Source organism: Chiloscyllium plagiosum, unplaced genomic scaffold, assembly GCF_037043375.1.
Source record: "Chiloscyllium plagiosum isolate Xiang-an unplaced genomic scaffold, Cpla_swu_hap1 HiC_scaffold_5, whole genome shotgun sequence".
NCBI lineage: Eukaryota > Metazoa > Chordata > Chondrichthyes > Orectolobiformes > Hemiscylliidae > Chiloscyllium > Chiloscyllium plagiosum.
The window spans coordinates 66,398,196-66,423,460 of record NW_028270143.1 but is presented as its reverse complement, the minus strand read 5'-3'; the positions used below and the strand labels follow the sequence as shown (position 1 = coordinate 66,423,460).

Sequence of the window (25,265 nt, the reverse complement as noted above, 5' to 3'; positions counted from 1 at the left end):
TAAAATCCTGTTGAATATATTGGCATTAAGGCTGGAAAGGGTATTGCCTTTTATTATAAAGGAGGATCAGATGGGTTTTATTAAGGGTCATAGGTCTACCAACAATATTAGAAGAGTATTAAATATAGTCCAAATATGTCAGCAAACAGCGATCCCGGGTTTGGTAGTCTCCCTGGATGCAGAGAAAGCATTTGATTGCCACTCTCTCACCACTATTATTACACTGGAGATCGAGCCACTGGTGGAAACCATCTGGACGGATCCCAATATAACTGCCCCGGAGGTAGGGTCAGCAGACATAAAATCACCCTCTATGCAAATGACGCCCTTCTTTTTTTTAACTGATCCAATGACATCTGTACCCCACTTAATATAAGTGATGAATCTATTTGGATTGTTTTCAGGGTACAAAATTAATTTCATGAAATCGGAGGCCATGCCTGTGGTGGGGTCTTACTAGTATAACTAATTTTAGGGACGGAACCAGTTTCTCCTTCAACATTGTCTTTTTTTTTGGTGTGAGTTCAATTCCTGAACTCGCTGAGGTAACCATGATGGTCTTCCTTTTCAACCTCTCTCTTGAGGCATATTGGCCCTCAGGTTGAACCACCACTAGTCACCTCTCTCTTGTTCTCTCTAATGAGACAGCAGCCCAATTGTCTGGTAGAACTATGATGACTTTATCTTTATTCTCAAAGCAATATGTGAAAGGAAAAATGCTACTCAATGTTAGTATTAATGCAAGGGCACAATATAGGCACAATATAGATTAGCTCATCTCCACTTTTAATTCAATAATTCAGTTTCTCACACAATTCAATTTATTTTCCGAAATTACAACTTCTGTTTGTCACTTGTATTGTCAAATCTTAGTTTCTGATATTGAAGCATTCAGCTGGTAAAGGTTCCCTGTGGGGTGAAAGCGTAGTAAAGAGTTACAAGTCACAGCCACATATCAATGAAAAGTTTCAAATTGTTGCAATCTGCCAAAATATGTAGTTTGATTAACCCCTATCCACACAGCATACAAAATTATTTTTAATACACAGAAGAGGGAAAATAGGAGAACATTACCAAATTACTGATTTGGAAGTGCATTGCTGTTTCTTCTTTGGCACTAGTGATGGCATATCTACACCACAGTTCCAGTGGGTGCATCATTGTCACCATCTCAAGAATAGTTAGAATGGGCAATAAATGGTGGTTTTGCGAATGACAACCACGTCACATTAATAAATAACAAAAACAGGATACATATGTATATATTATCTCTACACATCCACATAATATCCAGAATAGTAACAGGCCATTTGACATTTAAATAGTAAATGAATTTGACAGATACATATTGACCAGAATACTGGGAGAATGCTACTCTTTGTGAATTGTGCCATTGAATTGTTTGTCTACAAATGACAGGGACGGTTTCTGTAAGCATCCCACTTAATAGTACAGCACGCAGTAGGGCAAGCAAGACAAAAGATGGAAAATTATAGGCCGATTAGCCTAACCTCGGTTGTAGGTAGAATTCTAGAATCTATCGTTAAGGATGAGATTTCTAAATTCTTTGAAGTGCAGGGTCGGACTTGAACAAGTCAGCATGGATTTAGTAAGGGTAGGCCATGCCCAATAAACCTGTTAGAATTCTTTGAAGAGATAACAAGTAGGTTAGACCAGTGAAACCCAGTGGATATTATCTACCTAGACTTCCAAAAGGCCTTTGATAAGGTGCCTCATGGGAAGCTGCTAAGTAAGGTGACGGCCCATGGTGTTCGAGGTGAGCTACTGGCATGGATTGAGGATTGGCTGTCTGACAGCAGGCAGAGAGTTGGGATAAAAGGTTGTTTTCCAGAATAGCAGCTGGTGACAAGTGGTGGTCCACAGTGTTCAGTGTTGGGGCCACAGCTGTTCACTCTATATATAAATGATCTGGATGAAGGGGCTGGGGAATTCTGGCAAAGTTACGAAGTTAGGCAGAAGGCAGGTAAGTTCTAAGGAGGTGGGGAAGCTGCAGAAAGATTTAGACAGTTTAGGAGAGTGGTCCAAGAAATGGCTGATGAAATTTAATGTGAGCAAATGCGAGGTCTTGCACTTTGGAAAAAAGAATCCGGGCATGGGCTATTTTCTAAATGGTGAGAAAATTCATAAAGCCAAAGTACAAAGGGGTCTCGGAGTGCTAGTCAAGGATGCTCCAAAGGTTAACTTGCAGGTTGAGTCTGTGGTTAAGAAAGCAAATGTAATGTTGTCATTTACCTCAAAGGGTTGGAATGCAAAAACAGCGATGTGCTTTTGAGACTTTACATAGCTCTGGTTAGGCCCCATTTAGAATACTGTGTCCAGTTTTGGGCCCCACATCTCAGGAAGGACATACTGACACTGGAGTGTGTCCAGTGGAGAGTCACACAGATGATCCCTGGAATGATAGGCCTAACATATGATGAACGGCTAAGGATCCTGGGATTGTATTCATGAGAGTTTAGAAGGTTAAGGGGAGATCGAATAAAAACTTACAAGATAATGCATGGCTTAGAAACAGTGGACGCTGGGAATTTGTTTCTGTCAGGCGGGGATACTAGGAATCATGGGCACAGCCTCAGAAATAGAAGGGGTCAATTTAAAGCGGAAATTAGGAGACATTTCTTCAGCCAGAGAGTGGTGGATTTCATTGCCACCGAGCACAGTAGAGGCCGGGACATTAAATGTCTTCAAGGCAGAGATTGATAAATTCTTCCCTCGCAAGTGCGGGTAAGTGGTGTTGAAATGCCCATCAGCCAATGATTGAATGGCGGAGTGGACTTGATGGACCGAATAGCCTTCCTTCCACGCCTATGTCTTATGGTCTTATGGACTGGATTGTTCCCTCAAATCTTTGGACATCAGCATTTACTTACCATACAGGAAATCAGGGATTAAACAACATAAGAGGTAGCTATTCAGGCCATCCTGCATATATGCTAGTCTTCTGAAACAACAATCAATTACTCCTCTGCTCTTTCCACAACACCCCTTCCATGTCTTGACCAAATAGCCTTTCAAAAACAATGATTAAGTTTGCTTTCAGCATCTCTTCAAGCTGTGTACTCCAGACCACAAATCTGGCAGGTTTCACTGGAATTGCCATTGGTTGCTGGAAACCGGACATGCTGGGGGCCTGCATTTGTCCCAACATTATTGCAAAAACATGGCCTCATCAATCACTCCAAAAAGCTTCACACCTTACTCACCCCTCATAAATGTTGCACTTCTCAACGCACTCCCTTCCACGTTCATAATGGCGACAGGAGAAGCACTGAGAGGGTCCAGGGCCCCAGCAACCATCGTCCGAACACAGTGGGTGGCAGACTTTATTTTCAGCGACTAAGTAAATAGAAACAAGAGCGAGCTTTCAGGTTTGAAAAACATGTTACAATTAGATGGCACACAAGAAATATATTTTAATTTTCTGAATGGAATGCAACATGATTGACCATAACCAAATTGATTATTTTAGGGCTTCAAAACACAAGTACAGGCTGCCACTAACTATGAAATAGGAAATTTGTAATAGGTGTTAATTTTCAAGAGATGTTGGAGATGCCATTGGCTGGCACTTATGTAGCTTAGTAACTTATGTTACTTGCAACGTATCAGCCCAAGCCTGAATATTGTTCAAGATTGGTGCACATGGAGACAATGCTTCAGTAACTGTGGAATTATGCCTGAAATGTTGAACCTCTTGCTCCTCAATGCTGCCTGACCTGCAGTGCTTTTCCAACACCACACTTTTCGACTCTGACTCTCCAGCATCTGCAGTCCTCACTTTGTCCAAGTCATGAATGGTGTTGAACATCGGACAGGATTAACTCCAACTAGTACACAACTTTTCTCCTGGCCCTCATTGGCTCCAGTTTAGTTCAGACCTCTTCACATCACATTTAAAAGTGTTTTGATGGAATTAAGTAACTGAGAACAGTTTAATGTTATTGAACTAATAGCATCAAGCTTCAAGTTAGAAAATAATTTATATAACAATGCTTTTGACACATTCAAAACAAAGATAACAAATGAATAGTTTCCAGAACTTCAGGGCCAAACAAGATTTGAACATGAACAAAAATTCAAACATAAGAGACTTTTGATTAAAGTTATTCACTTACTGCATTGTGTCTTAGGTTTATTTGGCGTTATTTTCAAGGACTGTCTGTTAGATTTGAAAAGTTTTTCCCATTGTATGGTTTCAACGTAGCAGAGTTTCGAGTTATTGAAGATGCTTACTTGACCATCACTAATCTCCTTGAGTGAACGCAATCCCAGAGAAGTAATGTTCAGGTTCACCAAAGCAAGTGATATGCTACTACTAAACACATACAGAAACAGAAAGGTGTAAGGTAGAGAAAACTACAACTGTCAATCACACAGTTGCTTAGGTCCAAGGTCAAAAACAACTTCTGTTCTTTCATACAAATAAAATGGATAAACCCACGTTTTAAAAAAAGTTTCCTAAGTGCTGCATTCACTATCTGATTCCATGTTCTTAAATGTATTGTAGTTGCTTTACAGTTTTGCAAATCTAAACTAACCAATAGCAAAATCAGATTAATGTACATTTCTATAGAGTATCTACCTGTACAAATCCATATTCCAATACAAAGTATTCTTATTAACAGCTTAATAAATTTATACCCACTATAAGACAGTATGTGATATTAGGACATGCTATTTTTCTTGAAGAAGATTTGCTGCATATTTCCTTCATTACAGCGGTAACTAAACTTCAAAACTCACTGTAAAACACTTTGGAATATCCCTTCATTTTTCTTTCTGTTGTAATGGTGGAAGTAAATACTAGAATTAAACTGATTCAAACTTCATCTTATGAATTCAAAATAGATTAAGATTCAGTTTTCTTTCAAAAAACACATGGAAGGTAAAACATGTGAGGATTTAATTTATATTTTTGTTAGAATTTATTCTCCAATTCTGGCTCTCCATTTCAGATGGTTTAGATGATCTATATCGGTACTGCAGTCATGTCTCTGTCTTTAGGCACTGAGGAGTCTTTTTTTGCCCAATATATTGTCACTAGTTTATTAGTCAATAAGAATCAACTTAACAACAACCTTGGTAGAAATTTTAAATGAAGGTTGACACTTTTTTTGAAGAGGAAGGTAGGGATTTCTCTTTAGATCTATGTCTTAATCAATCCCCAATCACAAAAGGCTGCTTTTCTCCAAGATTTATCCAACCTAGTATCTATTTTCAGGGAGACTGTCACAAGATGACTGGTTGTCTTGTTAACCAATTTTCCCATCTTCTCCCAGAGATGAAACCCAATGCTTGCTTTGTATCTCTCATAGGAACAGCAATAGATTATTTGGCCACTTGTGCTTGTGTTGGCATTTATTCAGCCGTGATCATCCCTGATCTATACCTCAACTTAATTAACTTGACTTTGCTCTGTATGCCTCAAACACCCTGACCTAGCAGAACATCATCAAATTCAATGGTGAATATTTCAATGATAAGGAAAATAATAATTGATCCAGCTTTATACTTTAAGGGCCAAGTTCCACGTTTTCACTACCTTTGGCATTCTTAAATCATACAGTTTTAACTCCAATCCCCACACCAGATAAAGTCTGACCCAGGTTTTCAACAAATGAAGCATCTTCTGTAAATTGGAATTACAGCTCCTTTGAGATAAAAGTTTACATTTTAATTTCTTTCCTGATTATCTTTTGTATTTGGCCAAAATTAGGTTCAAAGATTGGCTAGAGTTAAGAAGTTTATATCCCATTGCGTCACAACAGTGTAAATCAATAGACTGGGATGCCAGCAAGCAGTTGTACTCTAATCATCATAATATTAAGCTATACATTAATTATGAACCTTGACATTTCTGTATAATGAATTTAATGTGTAAACGCTAATATGCCACGTGTCTTCATTTCCAGCTCTTAAAAATGTGACAGAAGTTTCCTTAATGAAATGGTGCATTTTTGATTATATTTACAATGTCAGAGTCATAGAGATGTACAGCATGGAAACAGACCCTTTGGTCCAACCTGTCCAAGACGACCAGATATCCCAACCTAATCTAGTCCCACCTGCCAGCACCCGGCCCATATCCCTCCAAATTCTTCATATTCATATACCCATCCAAATATCTTTTAAATGTTGCAATTGTACCAGCCTTCACCACTTCCTCTGACAGCTCATTCCATACACATACCACCCTCTATGTGAAAAAGTTGCCCCTTAGGTCTCATTTATATCTTCCCCCTCTCACCCTAAACCTATGCCCTCTAGTCCTGGACTCCTCAACCCCAGGGAAAAGACTTGGTCTATTTATCCTATTCATTCCGCTCATGATTTTGTAAACCTCTATAAGGACGCCCCTCAGCCTCTGACGCTCCAGGGAAAACAACCCCAGCCTGTTCAGCCTCTCCCAATAGCTCAAATCCTCCACGTCTGGCAACATCCTTGTAAATCTTTACTGAACCTTTTCAAGTTTCCCAACATCTTTTCGATAGGAAGGAGACCAGAATTGCATGCAATATTCCAACAGTGGCCTAACCAATGTCTTGTACAGCCGCAACATGACCTCCCAACTCCTGTACTCAATACTCTGACCAATAAAGGAAAGCATACCAAACGCCTTCTTCACTATCCTATCTATCTGTGACTCCACTTTCAAGGAGCTATGAACCTGCACTCCAAGGTCTCTTTGTTCAGCAACACTCCCTAGGATCTTACCATTAAGTGTATAAGTCCTGCTAAGATTTGCTTTCCCAAAATGCAACACCTCACATTTATCTGGATTAAACTCCATCTGCCACTTCTCAGCCCATTAGCCCATCTGGTCAAGATACTGTTGTAGTCTGAGGTAGCCTTCTTTGTTGTCCACTACACCTCCAATTTTGGAGTCATCTGCAAACTTATTAACTGTACCTCTTATGCTCACATCCAAATCATTTATGTAAATGACAAAAAGTAGTGGACCCAGCACTGATCCTTCTGGCACTCCACTGGTCACAGGCCTCCAGTCTGAAAAACAACCCCCCACCACCACCCTCTCTTCTACCTTTGAGCCAGTTCTTCCAAATGGCTAGTTCTCCCTGTATTCCGTGAGATCTAACCTTGCTAACCAATGGGGAACCTTGTCGAATGCCTTACTGAAGTCCATACAGATCACAGCTACCGCTCTGCCCCCATCAATCCTGTTTGCTACTTCAAAATACTCAATCAAGTTTGTGAGACATGATCTCCCACGCACAAAGCCATGTTGACTAGCCCTAATCAGTCCTTGCCTTTCCAAATACACGTACATCCTGTCCCTCAAGATTCCCACCAACTACTTGCTCACCACCGACGTCAGGCTCACTGGTCTTTAGTTTGTAATTAACTTAAAACCTTCTTGCCACGAATAACAGTTTCTAATAAATGGTAGCTGGATGAACAACTTACCGATGTTGTGTTCGGCCTCGTATAATTTCAAGATTTTCAAAAACCTGAAGATTCTTATACTTGTCTGGCCAATTTTGAATAAACAAATACCCTTGTGGAAACAGAAATATTTTTAATTATGAATTATATAATGCATGTGAACTTCAAATAACTATTGTATCAGGAAGACATTGCAGAATATTACGGCATAGACCTTCAGGGCTTCACTACCAAATTGTGCTCTCCAGATAGATTCCCCCCTTTCCACGTCATTTTTAATAAAGAACAAATGCAGCTATTTTAAAAATGAATCATCTACACAATTGTTTTCAGATCTTTTAAAGAAATTTGATCTGGAACCAAACAACAGTGTTCTCAAAGCTGATTTTCACAAAAAAGGAAATTAGTAAAGTTAGGCGGTTAGTGTTAATTGTTCACAGGAGTAATTTGGAAATGGGGAAAGAGAAACCAAATCTCTCCAAGTTTTCAAATGATATGGAACAAGTAGTGGGAGCATTAAACAAAAGGTAAATGGTTTCATTAAATCATGGAGTGGTGGGCAACCCGGCTTGACTGATGAGCTGGACAGATGGATGGCAGATATTATTTGACATTAGTAAATACAAAAAATCATGGGATTAGAAAAAGATCATAAGAAGGGATAATATAGACTCCATGATGAGGTCAATACAGGGGAGGTATTAAGGGATATAGTTAACCTTAGCAAGCTGAGTCCCTGCAGCACAATGTGGGAGCAGTAGTTATTGTTGGAATTATAGCCATATTGCTGAACTTGAGGTAATTTTGGAGTATAACTAGGTCTGAAGAGACTGGGGACAGGATAGATGGGCTGGGGAAGGATAGATGGGGATGCGTAACCTGCGTGGGGGATGGTGGATGGGGTGAGTAAGGGAGAGCCTCCAATAGGCCTGGGAATCTCCAATCAAGGTTGTCCCTTCCTTTGTCCGGCACCAGACCACAGAGTAAAAGCTCCAGGCTTCCCATATACTCCAAACCACGTCCACCACAGTTAAAATACTGACAGGGTAAGATATAAATGACTATTTATTGATTACTTAAGTGCCTTACTAGGCCTAAAGGCAGATGGGCTGCCCAAAGCCTCTCCTTTCCCCAGTAAAATTTCAGGAGAAACTGAGGATTGCAGATGCTGGAGATCAAAGTCAAAAAGTGTGGTGCTCTGAAAGCACAGCTGGGCAGGCAGCATCCAAGGAGCAGATAATCAACGTTTTGAGCAGAATGACATTCCTGATGAAGAGCTTACGGTCAAAACGTCGACTCTCTTGCTCATCGGATGCTGCCTGTCCGGCTGTGCTTTTCCAGCACCACACTTTTTGACCAAGTAAAATTCTAGACAGATCATGATTTGGTGAGCTAGTGACAGAAAGTACACTCACTGACCACAACTATGTACTTTTAAGAGACAAGCTCATGGTATCATCAGCGTATCATAGCACGTGACCGGAGGGTGTCAAGGACTTAATCCTCATCTTAATTGGGCCATTTGAAGCATGCCATGCAAGGCAGTGTTTCACTGTTTATTATCAAACAGCTGAGTATTAACTCCAATACTGAAGTACCTGTGACTGTAACATATGCATATGTCAGGAACTGTATGAAATGTCTAGGTAAGCTTTCATTATACACATCTAGTTCTTATGCTATGGGAATTAACATTAAGGTTGATATATCTGATACAAATACCCTGCCAGAGGCTAAAACTCTCTCATACTGGCAGATCATCCACCTTTCAACTTATCAGCAGGGCAATGTAACATCCAGCACTGTTGAGCAAATATCTCAGATCCCTGATCACTCCAGAACATATTTTTGCAAATAAATTTCATTCTATTTTACTATGGAGAGACCTGGAGTCAGCTTTTAAATTAACCAACCTGTTATCTCTTTCACTGTTCTGAAGACTTCCAGCTTTTCTGGAGGCATGGGAGTCGTGTTTGTGAAGGAATCACTAAAATAGAAAGACATGAATCCAGAGGACAACTGAGATTTCAAGTAAATACACACATTCGGAGGACAATTTCTATTAGGTTACACTGGATCCATGCAAAATTCACATGAAATCAGCCAAACCAATAAAATAAAACTGTTATGTTTTAAGCTGAAATTACATTCAGTGCAAACAGAGTATCTGCAATTTTTGCAGATACTTTTCTTTTAACATTCTCATGAGGGTATGACTGCTGTCGGGAAAGTTAGCACTTACTACTTATTCTTAGATATCCTTGACAAGCTGATGGTCAGCTGCCTCCTTGAAAACGAAGTGACTCGCTAAGTATTTCATCGGGGAATTAAGAATCAACCCATTGTTACACATGTGAAGTCACATTACGGAACGGATTGGTAAGAACAACAGATTTCCATCCCTGAAAGGACATTAGTGAACTATATGGGTTTTCGCAATAATCTGGTAGTTCTGCAACAATGGATATTCATGGAGTTGGGAAGACTCTGTCATGTTTTTAAAATTACAGACCAGACCCAATTCTGGGATTCCTACCTCCATTCCCAACACTCCAATATTTTTTAATGTGGACAGCTGATTATTCAGCTATATGTTGTTTGTTATAAGGCCAACAGAATGGAGTTTGATCCATATCCTTATTCAGGAAAACTTAAGGCCTGGTGCCTGCCTCTGCCCACAGAATTATTATAGTGTAATCTGTAATTCATCAACCTTCGATTAACTGAGGATACTACACAGAGCAGAAGAAGAACTAACTTAATCAGTCAACATAATGCATTAAAAGAGTTACATCAATGACCTGCCTAAATAATTAGAAACCAACAGCTGTTGCGGTCAGTCCAAACTAAAGGAATGCCATATAATAATATCTACAATTAGATGCTTCCTCCTTCATGTTTTGCAGAACAGAGTCATAAGACATATTTTTCAGGCAAATCATCAAAAGACGACATTGTAAGACCTTATTGGATAAAACAGGAAAGCTAAATAATTTTTGTTGCTGATTGAGCTATGCTATCCCGATATATACAATCAAGTTAAAATTCGCAGAGTGTGACATTGACATTATTGGTGTGACATTGACATTATTGGTGTATGAGAGTTTGTAAAGTACTCACAATGACAAGTTAAAACATAAATTTTGTTGGTAGAAGTTTTTACTGTATTCTAAGACTAAATTATTACTAAGGACAATGAACAAAGCAGAAAGTCCATGTTAAAAAAACGTTAAAAGTTAACCAAATTACAAAATATGTGAAGTGTGTTGGGAGTTGCACATGTGGACCCTGCGGCATCCACATTGCAGCAAAGTCAGAGGGAATTGCCCAGGAAATTTAAGATTCTACCAGACAATTCCTCTACATCTGGAACCTACAAAAGTATCTGTTTAAATTTAAGAGTTCAGAGCATTCAGCTGCAGTTAAGTAAATAGTTACTCAGGAAAAAATTAAACTATTTAATACCAAGTCTAACTCCAGAATAATTATTAAGCTGACTCCCACCCCACCTCCAACGTATCTCTCAAACCCTCAGACACTGACTCAACATCCTGCCTCTCCCTCAGAATTCAATACCCTTCTCTGCCCCAAAACCTGACATTCGCCTCTCCACTGCCAGACCCAACACCACTCCCCAAGATTGATAACTGCCCTTTCCCCCTTGCCCTGACACATTATTCCCTCACACTGCTAGACATGATTGCTGCTCCTCATTGACAGACCCAACACACACCCCACATCTGTGACCCAGTATACTCTCCCCTCAATATAGGGCTCAACATCCTCTCCTCCCCACTGTTGTCAGATTGACCCCCATTCACCTCACCACTGGGTGCAATACCTTCCCACCCTCTGCTCTCTCCCTTGGCACTGACAATCTCTCCTGCCCCAAACTCACTTACTCTGACAATAGGACCAAATACATCCCTTCACTCACTTCCAGACTCAACATCACTATCCTCCCACCCTTGGACACATACTCTGGGACCCTACACGCTGCCTTCCCCACAGGAAGTGACAAACCTAATATCTCCTCCTTCCTCTACTCTAACCACTTCTCAAGGGCAATTAGGGATGGGCATTAAATACTGGCCCAGCCAGTGTTGCTCACGTCCCACAAGGGAATAAGAAAACAAATTCTATTAACCTGGCATCATACCAGGCATGTGGCAGGCTGCTATCAACTCACATGGCTCCCTATTTCCCAAACCTCTAACCACCTCATACTCTACACTCCTAGAGTCCTAACCTCACATACCCTACAAAATACCCTTTCACAGAAGGTGTCAAAGTGATTGTCTGTGAAAATGGACACTTCAATACCGTAAAACGGTAACTGATTACTGGAAAAAAAAGGATGCAGATTGTCTTGCCTGACTATTCTGCACTGTGAGGGACCTATCAGATTTAAAGTAAAGCTTCACATTTCTGAAGACACCCTAATCGGAATCTCCTGTCTGAAATGTGAAGCTCTTTCTTAACGTATAAAATGAACTGAGAGGCACTCTGCTTATGAATGTCATTCCTCTGGATGTAGGTTTGCTTGCTGAGCTGGAAGGTTCATTTTCAGACATTTCATCGCCATACTAGGTTACACCTTCAGTGAACCTTCAGATGAAGCTGGAAGCTTCAACCAGAAGCTCACTGAAAATGTTACTTAGTGTGGTGATGAAAAGTGTGAAAACGAACCTTCCAGCTCAGCGAGCAAACCTACATCCAGAACCTTAACCTGAGCTACAAACCTTCTCAAACCTTGCTAATGTCATTCCTCAGAAAATTCATCCCATTCATATAAATTCAATTTCTTATGAACCATGCTTTCTGTCTCAGTGAATGATTTAACAAACTTGACAAAAACTTAATGCTGGGTTATTTCTTATTTCAGAACGTGTCACATGTGGGTGAAAATTCCACTATGGCAAATGCGAAACTCTAATCCAATGCAAAAAAAACTGGAATTTTGAAAAAGCTAGTCTAATGGCGACCACTTAACTAGTGTTGATTGTTATAAAAACCCATCTGGCTTACCTAATGTCCTTTAGGGAAGGAAATTTGCTGTCCTTACCTGGTCTGGCCTACAAACCTGCAGCAATGTACTTGACTCATTTTTCAGCTTGACTGCTTTTCGCCATTTATATATAACGTAGGAGGTATGGTTACTAAGTTTGCTGATGACACCAAAATTGATGGTATTGTGCACAGCCAAGAAGGTTACCTCAGAGTACAAAAGGATTTTGTTCAGATGGGCTGAGGAGTGGCAGATGGAGTTTAATTTAGATAAATACAAGGTGCTGCATTTTGAAAAGGCTATTCTTAGCAGAACTTAAACACTTAATGGCAAGATCCTGGGGAGTGTTGCTGAACAAAGAGACCTTGGAGTGCAGATTCACAGCTCCTTGAAAGTGGAGTCGTAGATAAATAGAATAGTGAAGACGGCATTTGGTATGCTTTCCTTTGTTGGTCAGTTTATTGCGTATAGGAGTTAGGAGGTCATGTTGTCGCTGTACAAGACATTGGTTAGGCCACTTATGGAATACTGCATCCAATTCTGGTCTCCCTGCCATAGGAAGGATTTGTGAAACTTGAAGGGGTTCAGAAAAGATTTACAAGGATGTTGCCAGGGTTGGAAGGTTTGAGCTATAAGGAGAGGCTGAATTGACTGGCTATTTTCCCTGGGGCATCGGAGGCTGAGGAGTGACCTTATAGAGGCTTAAAAAACATGAGGGACATGGATAGGATAAATAGTCAAGGTCATTTCCCTGGGGTGAGGGAGTCCACAACTAGAGGGCATCGGTTTAGGTGAGTGGGTAAAGATTTAAAAGGGATCTAAGGAGTAACTTCTTCATGCAGAGGGTGGTGAGGTGTCAGAGGAAGTGATGGAAACTTGCACAATTTCAACATTTAAAAGGTATCTGGATGCATATATGAATGGAAAGGCTTTCGGGGACATGGGCCAAATACTGGCAAATACAGACATGGTGGGCCAAAAGGCCTGTTCCTGTGCTGTATTGTTTTATGTTCTCATGTTATCCCTTAATCTGTAAAAGATCTGCTCACTGGTTCACCAATCATGAGACAAGATTTAAATATTTTTAAGGAAAGAGAAACAACTCACCCTTTGAAAGCCACTGATAAAAAGATGACATTTCCATTAATTTTGGTACAGTTTTTAAATGAATCAATATTTGAAGAATTGATTGAGATTGCACCCTTGAATGCTGGAGTTCCTAATCCATTGCAATCTAGAGAAGAGGATAGAAAGACATTAGAAACAAGTATATTACAAAGAAGTGACATGTGCATTTTTAAAATAAAAAAACTTGCATTAATGCAGTGTTCGTCATGAATTTTGCATGTTCTAAATTGCTTTATAGCAAATAACAGTTTTCAATTGTGGTTACTGTTCTAATGTGAAAAACTTAGCAATCAATTAGCACACAGCACATTCCCACAAACCACAAAAATACAATAGCCTGTTTTTGTAACATTGAACGAGGGATTACTATTGAGCAGAATATCTAAGTCCTCTTTAAAATTGCACCATGTGATCGTATGCATAGAACTGAGAGGCAGACAGGAACTTGGTTTAAGTTCTCATCCAAAGAGGAGCACCTCAGAGTGCAGCACTCTGACCATTCTGAACACAAGTGTATGCTTAGACTATGTGCTCAACTCTCTGGAGAGGTGTTCGAACCACTCCTCATTTCTATTTGAAATATGCTGCCAGAAGGAGCAGTGGAAGAAGATTCAATCATAACTCTCTGGATAAAGATCTGAAGGGAATAAGGAAAGAGCAGAAAAGTGAAACAATTGGAGAGGCTTTTTAAAGAGCTGGACTGCACTCATGGTGTTGAGACAGCTCAGGGTCAGGATGCACTCCACTGTGAACTGACTGCTGTTTGGACAGAATTTCCAATGTGCTCCAGACCTCGAAACTCCCATAAGAATAACACTCAAAATCAGAGCCTTCCCTGCAGTAACATCCTCTGTGCAATTCAACTCTGCATGGAGGGATTTCCTGTAAGGATTACTGGTGCATTCTCTCCATATCCAAGCTCTGGTTGGTTCTCCAGATACGTCCATTGTGCTGGAGGAGATAGGGGCCCCAGTGAATCCCTCTCAGCATTGAGTCTTCCCTTTCTCTATTGGGAATTTGACATGGTAGATTTTGCACATAAGATTCTGTATGCAGCAGTTACATCAGTTCAAGGATTCGTAAACCACCCATATTTTCTGCAGGCTTGAGTAGTCAGTGTTCCACATTAATGGGAACTTCAGAACATTGCAATTCCTTTTCCATTATCTGAGGGGCATTTTCCTCAGGCTTTGATTGTATTTCTGCACCATGCTCCTGTTCTTTGGGCACATGATACGGGGGGGTGGAAAGCCGAATGCAGTACAGAGGAACCTCGTTTATCCAGCATTCGTTTATTTGAATTTCGGATTATCCAGACAAGATCGCAAGGTCCCGATGCTTGGCTAAACTGTGTTCTCCGGCATCCGATTATCTGATATTCAATTATTCAAATGAGATACTCCCTGACCGTGTCCTTCAGATAATGGAGGTTCCTCTGTATAGACCTTTGTTAGTCTGCTAGTGGGCCTGACAAAAATGGCTGATGTGATGTAAGCTCTATGTTTTATATATATTTTCAGTATCATTTACAAAAAGTTTGGGTTCTTGATTTCTGTATGTTCAAGTCAATAATTAACATGCTAGTATTTCTGTTGCTACAATGAGGCTTATCTTTAAGATGATTGGGTTTTGTGTACATTAATAGAATTTTACAACTGAACAAGATAAATTAGCGGAAGTTTAGAAAGACAGTTTTTTTTAAAACTGAGGGAAAGCGCTTCTAACTTAGACAGAGTTTTTATTAATTTTATTTTGAGTTGTGAACAGTCCTGTAAAGTCCTTGGATAAAAATGACTGTACAGATTGGGGATCCTGAGATGGGAAGAATATACCGAAGGTAGCATTACTCACAAAGCAGAATTGTTGGGATAAAACCCTGAAGAAGATACTTGAAACTGCCTGAGTTTAAGTTCAGGTGCATGAATAATTCAAAGAAGAAGCTTTCTGTAGTTCTAGTCTATAAGTTAAAGTCGCAAGTGACTTAAATCTACTGAGGTGTAAGAGACATTGAGATGGAATGCATTGCATCATTGCAAGTATTATTTTGATTTGAAAAGTTTTTGTTTTAGCTGCAGTAAACATATGGTAGCTCTTGTCAAGGAGTTGAACATTTATTGATTTCATTTATTTATTTCCTATTTGCTTCTTCAAAAAAAAAAGAGGTTTAAGGAGAGATAAATTAGCTAGATAGCTAGGATGTGTTCCAAAGTAATCCGACTGAGCAGGATTCAATTCCTTTTCTGGCTGAAATATTACTTGGGGGCCTGGCTCCTGGCCTGGTCCCATAGTGGTGGATTAGTAAGCCTTGGACAACGACATGCCATGAGGAGAGAATTATAAACAGGGTGTTTCAAAAGAATTACAAAGAGACACTTTAGGTGTAAGCTCAGTAGACTAGATGACTACCATGTGGGTTAGAATAATGCCAACAGTGTGGGTTTGATTACTGCTCTGGCTGAAGCAGACTTGAGGACAGCAGTCTCCTGCTGCTTCTTGTAGTACACTGGCACTCCAGGAAATGACATGTAATTTGACAAGTTTTTGCTTTGTTACAATAACTTAAAAATGCCTTTTAGAAGGGATTGACCATTAATTTCTTAAAGGGTAGGTAGAGAGAGAATTTGGGGGGGGGGGGGGGGGGGGGGGGGGTCAGTTGAGATGATAGCCTGCCTCTCTGTCACTGTTGCATTCATGTCTCTGTGTGCCTGGAGAAGGAACAGAAGGAGGTATCAAAAGTCTTGCTTGGGACTGTTGGGTGCTGTGGAGGAAGCTGGAGTGCATCACTGTCACCAGAAATCCGATTTTAATTTAACATTGCTTTAATGTTTTTGATATAGTGAAATAATCTTGCACCCCTTCACATGGAGCACGTAATTGACAACTGATACCAGAAAAAGGTATAAACAGTGATCCATGGGCCATTGGCAGCTTGGTTGATGATTATAACATTGTTATAGTATATAGCTCTCCTATGCACAGCCTGATTCACTTTTATATCAACTGTAAAGTCTCTTTAAGACCCAAAGCAGAGTCAAAATACCAGATCTTGTGAATTTGAATGTGACAGGGTATAATGACATAATCCTGCAAGATACTAGATTCCCTTTTTGCTAAGTTTCTGTTCTTGCCTTTAAATAAAATATTTTTCTTCTCATTTTTTAACCAGGGAAATCAAATAAGTAATCAAGGGCCAAAAAAATCCACCTAGTCCAACACAAATATCCATAAACAAATGCGTTTTCAATAAATAGTTTATGAAAAACACTTGATTGCCATTCAATGCATTAACATTTAATGATATTCATTAAGGTATTCATACAAGTCAGTAATCCAATGCTCCTGAGGAAACTGAGTGTCTTATCCAACAACATACCCAATGGATACATTGCTTGATAAAGGGTGAATCGGTCCAATATAATGGTTTGTATTTTTTTCATTAAATCTATCAAAGTGAACTTCATGTTGAAACAAAAACCTGCTGCCATATGAGCATAAGACTCAGGAACAGATGTAGGCCATTCAGTCCATCAAGTTTGCTCTGCCATTTAATGAGATCATTGCTGACCTAATAATCCTCAACTGTGTTCACTGCTTTTTCTCTAGCCCCTCTCCTGATCATTGCGTATATTATTGATTTGGATGTCAGCCTCAAAAGCCATACCAAAGTTTGAAGGTGGTACCAAAACAGGTTGTAGGGTTAACTCTTTAGAAATCTTAAGGAAACTCTGCAGGAGTGACAAGCTGAAGAAATGAACTAAACATGGCAGATGTAACTCAATGCCTCATTTCTGATGAAGAGCTTATGCTCGAAATGTTGATTCTCCTGCTCCTCTGATGCTGCCTGACTGGCTGTGCTTTTCTAGCAACACAATCTTCGAGATGGAATTCAATGTCAGTAAGGTTAGAGGTGTTGCACTTTGGAGTAGGATAAACAACTTGACACCAAAATTGGAGGTGTAGTGGACAGCGAAGAGGGTTACCTCAGATTACAATAGGATCTTGACCAGATGGGCAACTGGGCTGAGAAGTGGCAGATGGAGTTTAATTCAGATAAATGCAAGGTGCTGCATTTTGGGAAAGCAAATCTTAGCAGGACTTATACACTTAATGGTAAGTTCCTAGGGAGTGTTGCTGAACAAAGAGACCTTAGAGTGCAGGTTCATAGCTCCTTGAAAGTGGAGTCGCAGGTAGATAGGATAGTGAAGAAGGCGTTTGGTATGCTTTCTTTTATTGGTCAGAGTATTGAGTACAGGAGTTGGGAGGTCATGTTGCGACTGTACAGGATATTGGTTAGACCACTGTTGGAATATTACATGCAATTCTGGTCTCCTTCCTATCGGAAAAATGTTGTGAAACATGAAAGGGTTCAGTAAAGATTTACAAGGATGTTGCCAGGCATTGAGGATTTGAGCTTTCGGGAGAGCTGGACAGGCTGGGGCTTTTTTCCCTGGAGTGTCAGAGGCTGAGGGGAGACCTTATAGTGGTTTACAAAATTATGAGGGGCATGGATAGGATAAATAGACCAAGTCTTTTCCCTGGGGTCAGGGAGTCCAGAACTAGAGGGCATAGGTTTAGGATGAGAGGGGAAAGATATAAAAGGGACCTAAGGGGCAACGTTTTCACATAGAGGGTGGTACATGTATGGAATGAGCTGCCAGAGGAAGTGGTGGAGGCTGGTACAATTGCAACATTTAAGAGGCATTTGGATGGGTATATGAATGGGAAGGGTTTGGAGGGATATGGGCCAGGTGCTGGCAGGTGGGATTAAATTAGGTTGGGATATCTGGTCAGCCTGGATGGATTGGACCAAAGGGTCTGTTTCCATGCTGTACATCTCTATGACTCTAGTAAAATAAATTGGCTGAGAATTACAGAACCACATGATTATTACAGTGCAACAGGTATAATATAGCAGGGGAAACTTCATTTTTACAAGGTGTTATGAGCCAATTGAATTCACTTCAAGGGCACTTGGTTGAGGTGGGAACAATGTCAATACTCAAAATTGGTTCAGATAGCTGGCTGAAGGAAAAGGAGATAGGAAGGTCTGGGAACAGGATCAATAAGACAGTTTGTTTATATCGAGGATAAACCACAACACCAGCTGTTGCACAATATAATTTGTCATTTTACTCAAAAGAGTCACAGTTCATGCATGTTAAGTGAATGACAGTTCATTGTTATCTACCTTTTGGACAAGGTCCATCACATTTTTTACACTTTCTCTGGTCCCCTTCATCTACCTCATATGTACGAGGGCTGCAGGTTCGAACACAAGAGCCGAGGTCTGTTACCACATAGTTATCTAAAATATGAAGAACACAAACAATCAAAACATCCAAAAGAGATTTCAAAATTGAATTGCTATTGCTCAGCTAAATTCAATATAAAAGCAATTTAATTTCAAAGTCTGAGGAAGGAATTCTGAGTCAGAAGTGTAAAGCTTTTCAGTGACACTAAAGGATCCAAACAGTTATACATAGGCACATTCCAATTACAAACCTCACTTAATCACCAGTACTGACCCTAAATACTCACAACAATGGATCATTGTTGCACAATGCCTTTATCAAATATTTTCATGCTAGAATTTTGGTTTCTCTCACCCACAAAAGCAATGGGAACCAGACAGTTCCAACATTTTGGTTTCTCATTTGCTTGGTGGCAACAACTGTGGTTAAGGTTATAATCTGGACTGGAATTTATGAAAGCTTAAAAATGTGTTGCTGGAAAAGCGCAGCAGGTCAGGCAGCATCAAAGGAAAAGGAGAATCGACGTTTCGGGCATAAGCCCTTCTTCAGGCTTTTGCCCGAAATGTCGATTCTCCTTCTCCTTTGACGCTGCCTGACCTGCTGCACTTTTCCAGCAACACATTTTTAAGCTCTGATCTCCAGCATTTGCAGTCCTCACTTTCTCCTGGAATTTATGAAATCAGGTTCATGATAAATTGAGGGTAACTATGGCCCTATTATCTGCCCTTCACTTTCCCCAAAGCTAACCATTAGCTGGATCACTAATGAGATGGTAAAGGTTCAGTGGAAGTCTATTATCTTTTAATCTGCTATTTTCATAGCTACAGAACTACCCATGTATAACAGCTGCTGCTAAAAATGAATATTTTCAGAACATTCACAACATACGGGGACACTTCTTCACACAGGTCGCTCCGAAGCTGTATTTCCCATCTGGGTTAGGTTTCAGCTGATACGTGCGTGTATCGTAGATTTCCAAACGGGGACATGATTCTTTGCAGGTATCTCCATCTCTGAACCTCTGACATGCCTGAGGGAGAAGATAACATTAGCTAATTTCATATGTTTGCTTTTTTATATTATTTTGCTCATTGTATCTGCTGTTGACAGTAACATGTCCTATTATTAAAGTCAGTGCATAACCGTGGAATACAATTCAGTTCTCAAGTTAAAAATAAACATGATCCAGAATTTCATTTCACCTTAGTCCCCTACAGCCAGCACACAGAATAAAACATTGAAGTCCAGTTACTTGCCTTTAAACTTTAATGAAACGTGGCACATAAATCACAGTTTTGATTATTGTAAGGATTACCTGTTACTGCTGCCTGTCAAGACAGTGATAAAACTGTTCCTTATTCTAGCACCCAGAGACTTCCTTTTGAAAAAGGACTAACACTAGGAAGTAAGGATGTTCTGATAATCTGTATAAAAAACTGCTTCAGCCTCAACTGGACCATTACATCCAATTCTGGACATCAAACTTGAGGAAGGATGTGCAGTCATTGAAAATCTGCAGAAAACAGTTGAGAATAGTTCAGAGGATAACATGAGTGGATAGACAAGGGTGGAGCTTCTCTTCTTTGGGAAGACAGGGCGAAACGGAGATTTGCAAGTGGTTAACATGACAAGACGTCAGGACAGAGCAGATAAAGAGACCTGTTCCCAGCTGCAGGAGGTTCAAGAACCAGAGGGCACTGATTTAAAGTCATTGGTAAAGAACTGGGACAGCATGAGGATTTTTTTAAAAACATAATGAATGGTTGAGCTTTGGAAAGCACAAGGTGATTAGTGGGTGATTGTGAGAAACAGGAGGAGGAGCAGGCCTTTCAGCCACCAGCTCTGTTCCACCATTCAACAAATTGCATTGGGACCTTCACTCTACTCTCCTGTATTGCCGGTCCCAACCCAGGGATATGATGGGCTGAATGGTCTTCTTCTGATGATCCTATGATTCTGGAGCTGTCCTTTCTTGGCCCCATTTGCAGGAAGCATAGGACAGTCCTCAGCTAAAGCAAATATTTGGACCAAGGTCAAAGGAGAATTGGGTGGGTAAAAGAACAAGTATGTGTTTGTTGTATTTGACAGCACATAGGGATTTTATAGGGAACAGAGCACCTTTTCTTTCTTCACTGATGTAATATTATGGGTTTAATTAGGAAGATTTCTTGGCTTTTGAGAGAATTAGAGCCAGCGATTCTCTGATCAACACCGTCACTGTGGGGCAGGGAGGTAAAGTGGCATTGATTTACAGCAACACAACTGGAACATTTGCCAGATTGTGAGCCAGTCAACTTAACTGGAGCTGACTGGTGAGCATCTCAGCAAACACAGTCCTTGACACTGAAGGTCTGCCTTGCTAGAAACTTACTTGATCAACAACTTCTAGCAGACTGTTAGTTGAGGCCGGGTATTCAGGGGATTTAATAATGAGACAGTATTTGGTTTGCTAATGCTTCTCACACAGTGGGGTTTTGAGGAGAGAGGGGATCATGAAGGTCGGAGGCAAGGACATCCCCTTGATCCCCATCTATTGTTTCAATTGTCCCCAGATTGGGACATATTTAGGCCCTGCCCTCAAACCCGTGGTTGATTGTCCTGGCTTCCCAGTCAGGAACTAGCCTTGTACATCATCTGCTGAGAAGGCTGTCAAGTGAACACATAAGGGCCTTAATTGCTCGTGAGCTGAGAAAGTCCCAAGTGAAATTCCTATCCAGTAATGAAGTGCAGAGAAGGGAGGGACGGCCAATTATTTCTCCTTCTTGTCACCTCTCTGATCATTTCCAGGGAGGGGAAGTTGTACCCACAGAATGAAATTATTCAGCCTAGTCTCTCCACTGGCTCACTGCAAGACCATAGAACAATATAGTTCAGTACAGGTCCTTCGGCCCTTGATGTTGTGCCAACCTGTGGAACCAATCTGAAAGCCATTGTCATTCATATGTTTATCTAATGACCGTTTAAATGCCCCTAAAGTTGATGAGTCTACTCCTGTTGCAGATCCACGTTCCTTGCCCATGCTACTCTTTGTAAAGAACGGACCTCTGACATCTGTCCTATATCTATCACCCCTCAATTTAAAGCTACGTCCCCTTGTGCTAGCCATCACCATCCAAGGAAAAAGGCTCTCACTGACCACCTTATCTAACCCTCTGATTATCTTTTATGTCTCAATTAAGTCACCTCTCAGCCGCCTTCTCTCTAATGAAAACACCCTCAAGTCCCTCAGCCTTTCCTCATAAAACATTTCCCCATACCAGGCAACATCCTAATAAATCACCTCTGCACCCTTTCCAAAGTTTCCAATTCCTTCCTATAATGCGGTGACCAGAACTGAATGCAACACTCAAAGTGTGGCCGCATCAGAGTTTTATACAGCTGCAGCATGACTTTGTGGCTCCGAAACTCAATCCCTCTACCAATAAATGCTAACACATCGTATGCCTTCTTAATAACCATGTCAACCTGGGTGGCAACTTTCAGGGATCTATGTATATGGGCACATCTGCTCATCTACACTCCCAAGATTAGCCCAGTACTTTTTATTCCTGTTGTTCCTTCCGAAGTGAATCACCTCACACTTCTGCATTAAACTCTATTTGCTGCCTCTCAGCCCAGCTCTGCAGCCTATGTCCCTCTGTAACCTGCAATATCCTTTAGCACTGTCCACAATTCCACATACCTTAGCATCATCTGCAAATTTATTAACCCATCCTTCTATGCCCTCATCGAGGTCATTTATAAAAATGACAAACAGCAGTGCCCCCAAAATAGATCCTTGTGGTACACCACTAGTAACTGAACTCCAGGATGAACATTTCCCTTCAACTACCAACCTCTGTCTTCTTACAGCTAGCCAATTTCTGATCCTGCTAAATCAGACTCAATCCCATTTTGAACAATAGCCTACTGTGGGGAACCTAATCAAAGGCCTTATCGAAATCCATATATACATCAGCCGCTTTACCCTCATCCACCTGTTTGGTCATCTTCTGAAAGAACTCAATGTTTGGGAGGCACGACCTACCCTTCACAAAACTGTGTTGACTATCGCTAATCAACTCTAGATGATTATAAATCCTATCTCTTATAACCTTTTCCAACACTTTACCCACAACCGAAGCAAGGCTCCCTGGTCTATAATTACCAGGGTTGTGTCTAATCCCCTTCTTGAACAAGGGGACATTTGCTATCCTCCAGTCTTCTGGCACTATTCTTGTAGACAATGAAATCTCCTCCCTGGCCTCCCAGAGAATCCTAGGATGAATCCCATCCAGTCCAGGGGACTTTTCTAATTTCATACTTTCCAGAATTGCTAACATCTCTTTCTCCTGAACATCAATCCTGTCCAGTCTAGTATCCTGGATCTCAGTATTCTCCTCGACAACATTGTCTTTTTACAGTGTGAATACTGACGAGAAATATTCATTTAATGCTTCCCCTATTTCCTCAGACTCCATGCACAACTTTCCAAGACTATCCTTGATTGACCCTAATCTTTCTGTAGTCATTTTTTTATTCCTGATATATCTATAGAAGGCTGTAGGATTTTCCATGATCCTTTCTCCCAATGACTTCTCATGTCCCCTCCTGGCTTTGCTTAGCTCTCTCTTTAGGTCTTTCCTGGCTAACTTCTAACTCTCAAGCGCCCTAGCTGAGCCTTCATGTCTCATCCTAACATAAGCCATCTTCTTCCTCTTGACAAGAGATTGAACATCTTTGGCTCCCTCACTCGACCACTACCTCCCTGCCTGACAGGTACATACTTATGAAGGAAACGCAGTATCTGTTCTTTGAATAAGCTCCACATTTCAAGTGTGTCCATCCCCTGCAGTTTCCTTCCCCATCCTATACCTTGCCTAATCACATTATAATTGTCTTTCCCCCATCTATAACTCTTGCCCTATGGTATATTCCTATCCTTTTCCATCGCTCAAGTAACCATAATCAAATTGTGGTCACTATCACCAAAATGCTCACCTACCTTCAAATCTAACACCTGGCCAGGTCCATTACCCAGTACCAAATCCAATGTGGCCTTGCCCCTTTTTGGCTTGTCTACATACTGCTGAAAAATGTGTTGCTGGAAAAGCGCAGCAGGTCAGGCAGCATCCAAGGAGCAGGAGAATCGACGTTTCGGGCATAAGCCCTCCTCATTTTTCAGCTCTGATCTCCAGCATCTACAGTCCACACTTTCTCCTCGTCTACATACTGTGTCAGGAAACCCTCCTGACACTATACTCAAACTATAGTATTTCCAGTCAATATTTTGAAAGTTAAAGTCATCCATAACAACTACCCTGTTACTCTTGCGCCTATCCAGAATTAGCTTTGCTATTCTTTCCTCTACATCTCTGGAACTATTTGGAGGCCGATAGAAAACTCCCAACAGGGTGACCTCTCCTTTCCTATTACTAACCTCAGTCCATACTACCTCAGTAGTTGAGTCCTCAAACATCCTTTCTGCCACCGTAATACTGTCCTTGACTAACAATGCCACACCTCCCCGTCTTTTACCATCTTCTCTGTTTTACTGAAACATCTAAATCCCAGAACCTGCAACAACCATTCCAGTCCCTACTCTATCCATGTCTCTGAAATGACCACAACATCAAAGTCCCAGGTACCAACACATGCTGCAAGTTCATCCACCTTTTTCCAGATGCTCCTGGCGTTGAAGTAGACACATTTCAAACCACCTTCCTGCTTGCCAGTGAACTCTTGCGACCTTGAAACCTCATTTTTGACCTCACTGCTCTCAACCTCCTGGACACTGGAAATATAATTTAGGTTCCCACCCCCCTGCTGAATTAGTTTAAACCATCCCGAAGAGCATTAGCAAATTCCAACCCCCCCCAAGATATTGGTACCACTCTAGTTCAGGTGTAGTCTGTCCTGTTTATAGAGGTCCCACCTACCCCAGAATGAGCCCCAATTATCCAGGTATCCGAAACCCTCCCTCCTGCACCATCCCTGTAGTCACGTGTTCAACCTCTTTCTCTCCCTATTCCTGACCTCACTAGCACTTAGTATGGCAACAAACCAGACACAATTCTAGCTTCCACCCTAGCTCCCTGAATTTCTGCCTTAAATCCCCATCCCTTTTCCTACCTATGTCATTAGTGCCCATGTGGACCACGACTTGGGGCTGCTCCGCCTCCCCCTCAAGGATTCCGAAAACATGATCCTCGACATCATGAACCTGGCATCTGGGAGGCAACACACCAACCGCGAATCTCTCTCATTCTCAAATACCATCCTCCACCTTTTCCCTGTACCTTTGGAAACCTTTCCTCATCAGAAAATACAATAGATAGCAGAGAGCAACAGCTGTGCCAGGAGTCAGGGTCCCAACAGACCAGCAGGGAACAAGATTTATGGCAGTCACCCTACTGCTAGCATAGGAATACCTTACACCACACACCAGGTCGAAATTACAATCCAATTGCAGA

General features: G+C 40.9%; 1 protein-coding gene across 1 annotated transcript in view; it reads right to left on the bottom strand.

The window, feature by feature from the left end:
* The window catches only part of egfra (epidermal growth factor receptor a (erythroblastic leukemia viral (v-erb-b) oncogene homolog, avian)), a 275,969-nt gene that overhangs the window by 56,861 nt on the left and 193,843 nt on the right, over positions 1 to 25,265 (bottom strand). The window contains exons 7-13 of the mRNA XM_043690147.2: positions 19,702 to 19,843; positions 18,750 to 18,866; positions 13,541 to 13,667; positions 9,339 to 9,412; positions 7,447 to 7,537; positions 4,137 to 4,336; positions 3,225 to 3,357 (exon numbers count right to left, since the gene is read on the bottom strand). Coding sequence (XP_043546082.1) covers positions 3,225 to 3,357; positions 4,137 to 4,336; positions 7,447 to 7,537; positions 9,339 to 9,412; positions 13,541 to 13,667; positions 18,750 to 18,866; positions 19,702 to 19,843 — 884 coding nt within the window. The remainder of the gene's footprint in view (positions 1 to 3,224; positions 3,358 to 4,136; positions 4,337 to 7,446; positions 7,538 to 9,338; positions 9,413 to 13,540; positions 13,668 to 18,749; positions 18,867 to 19,701; positions 19,844 to 25,265) is intronic.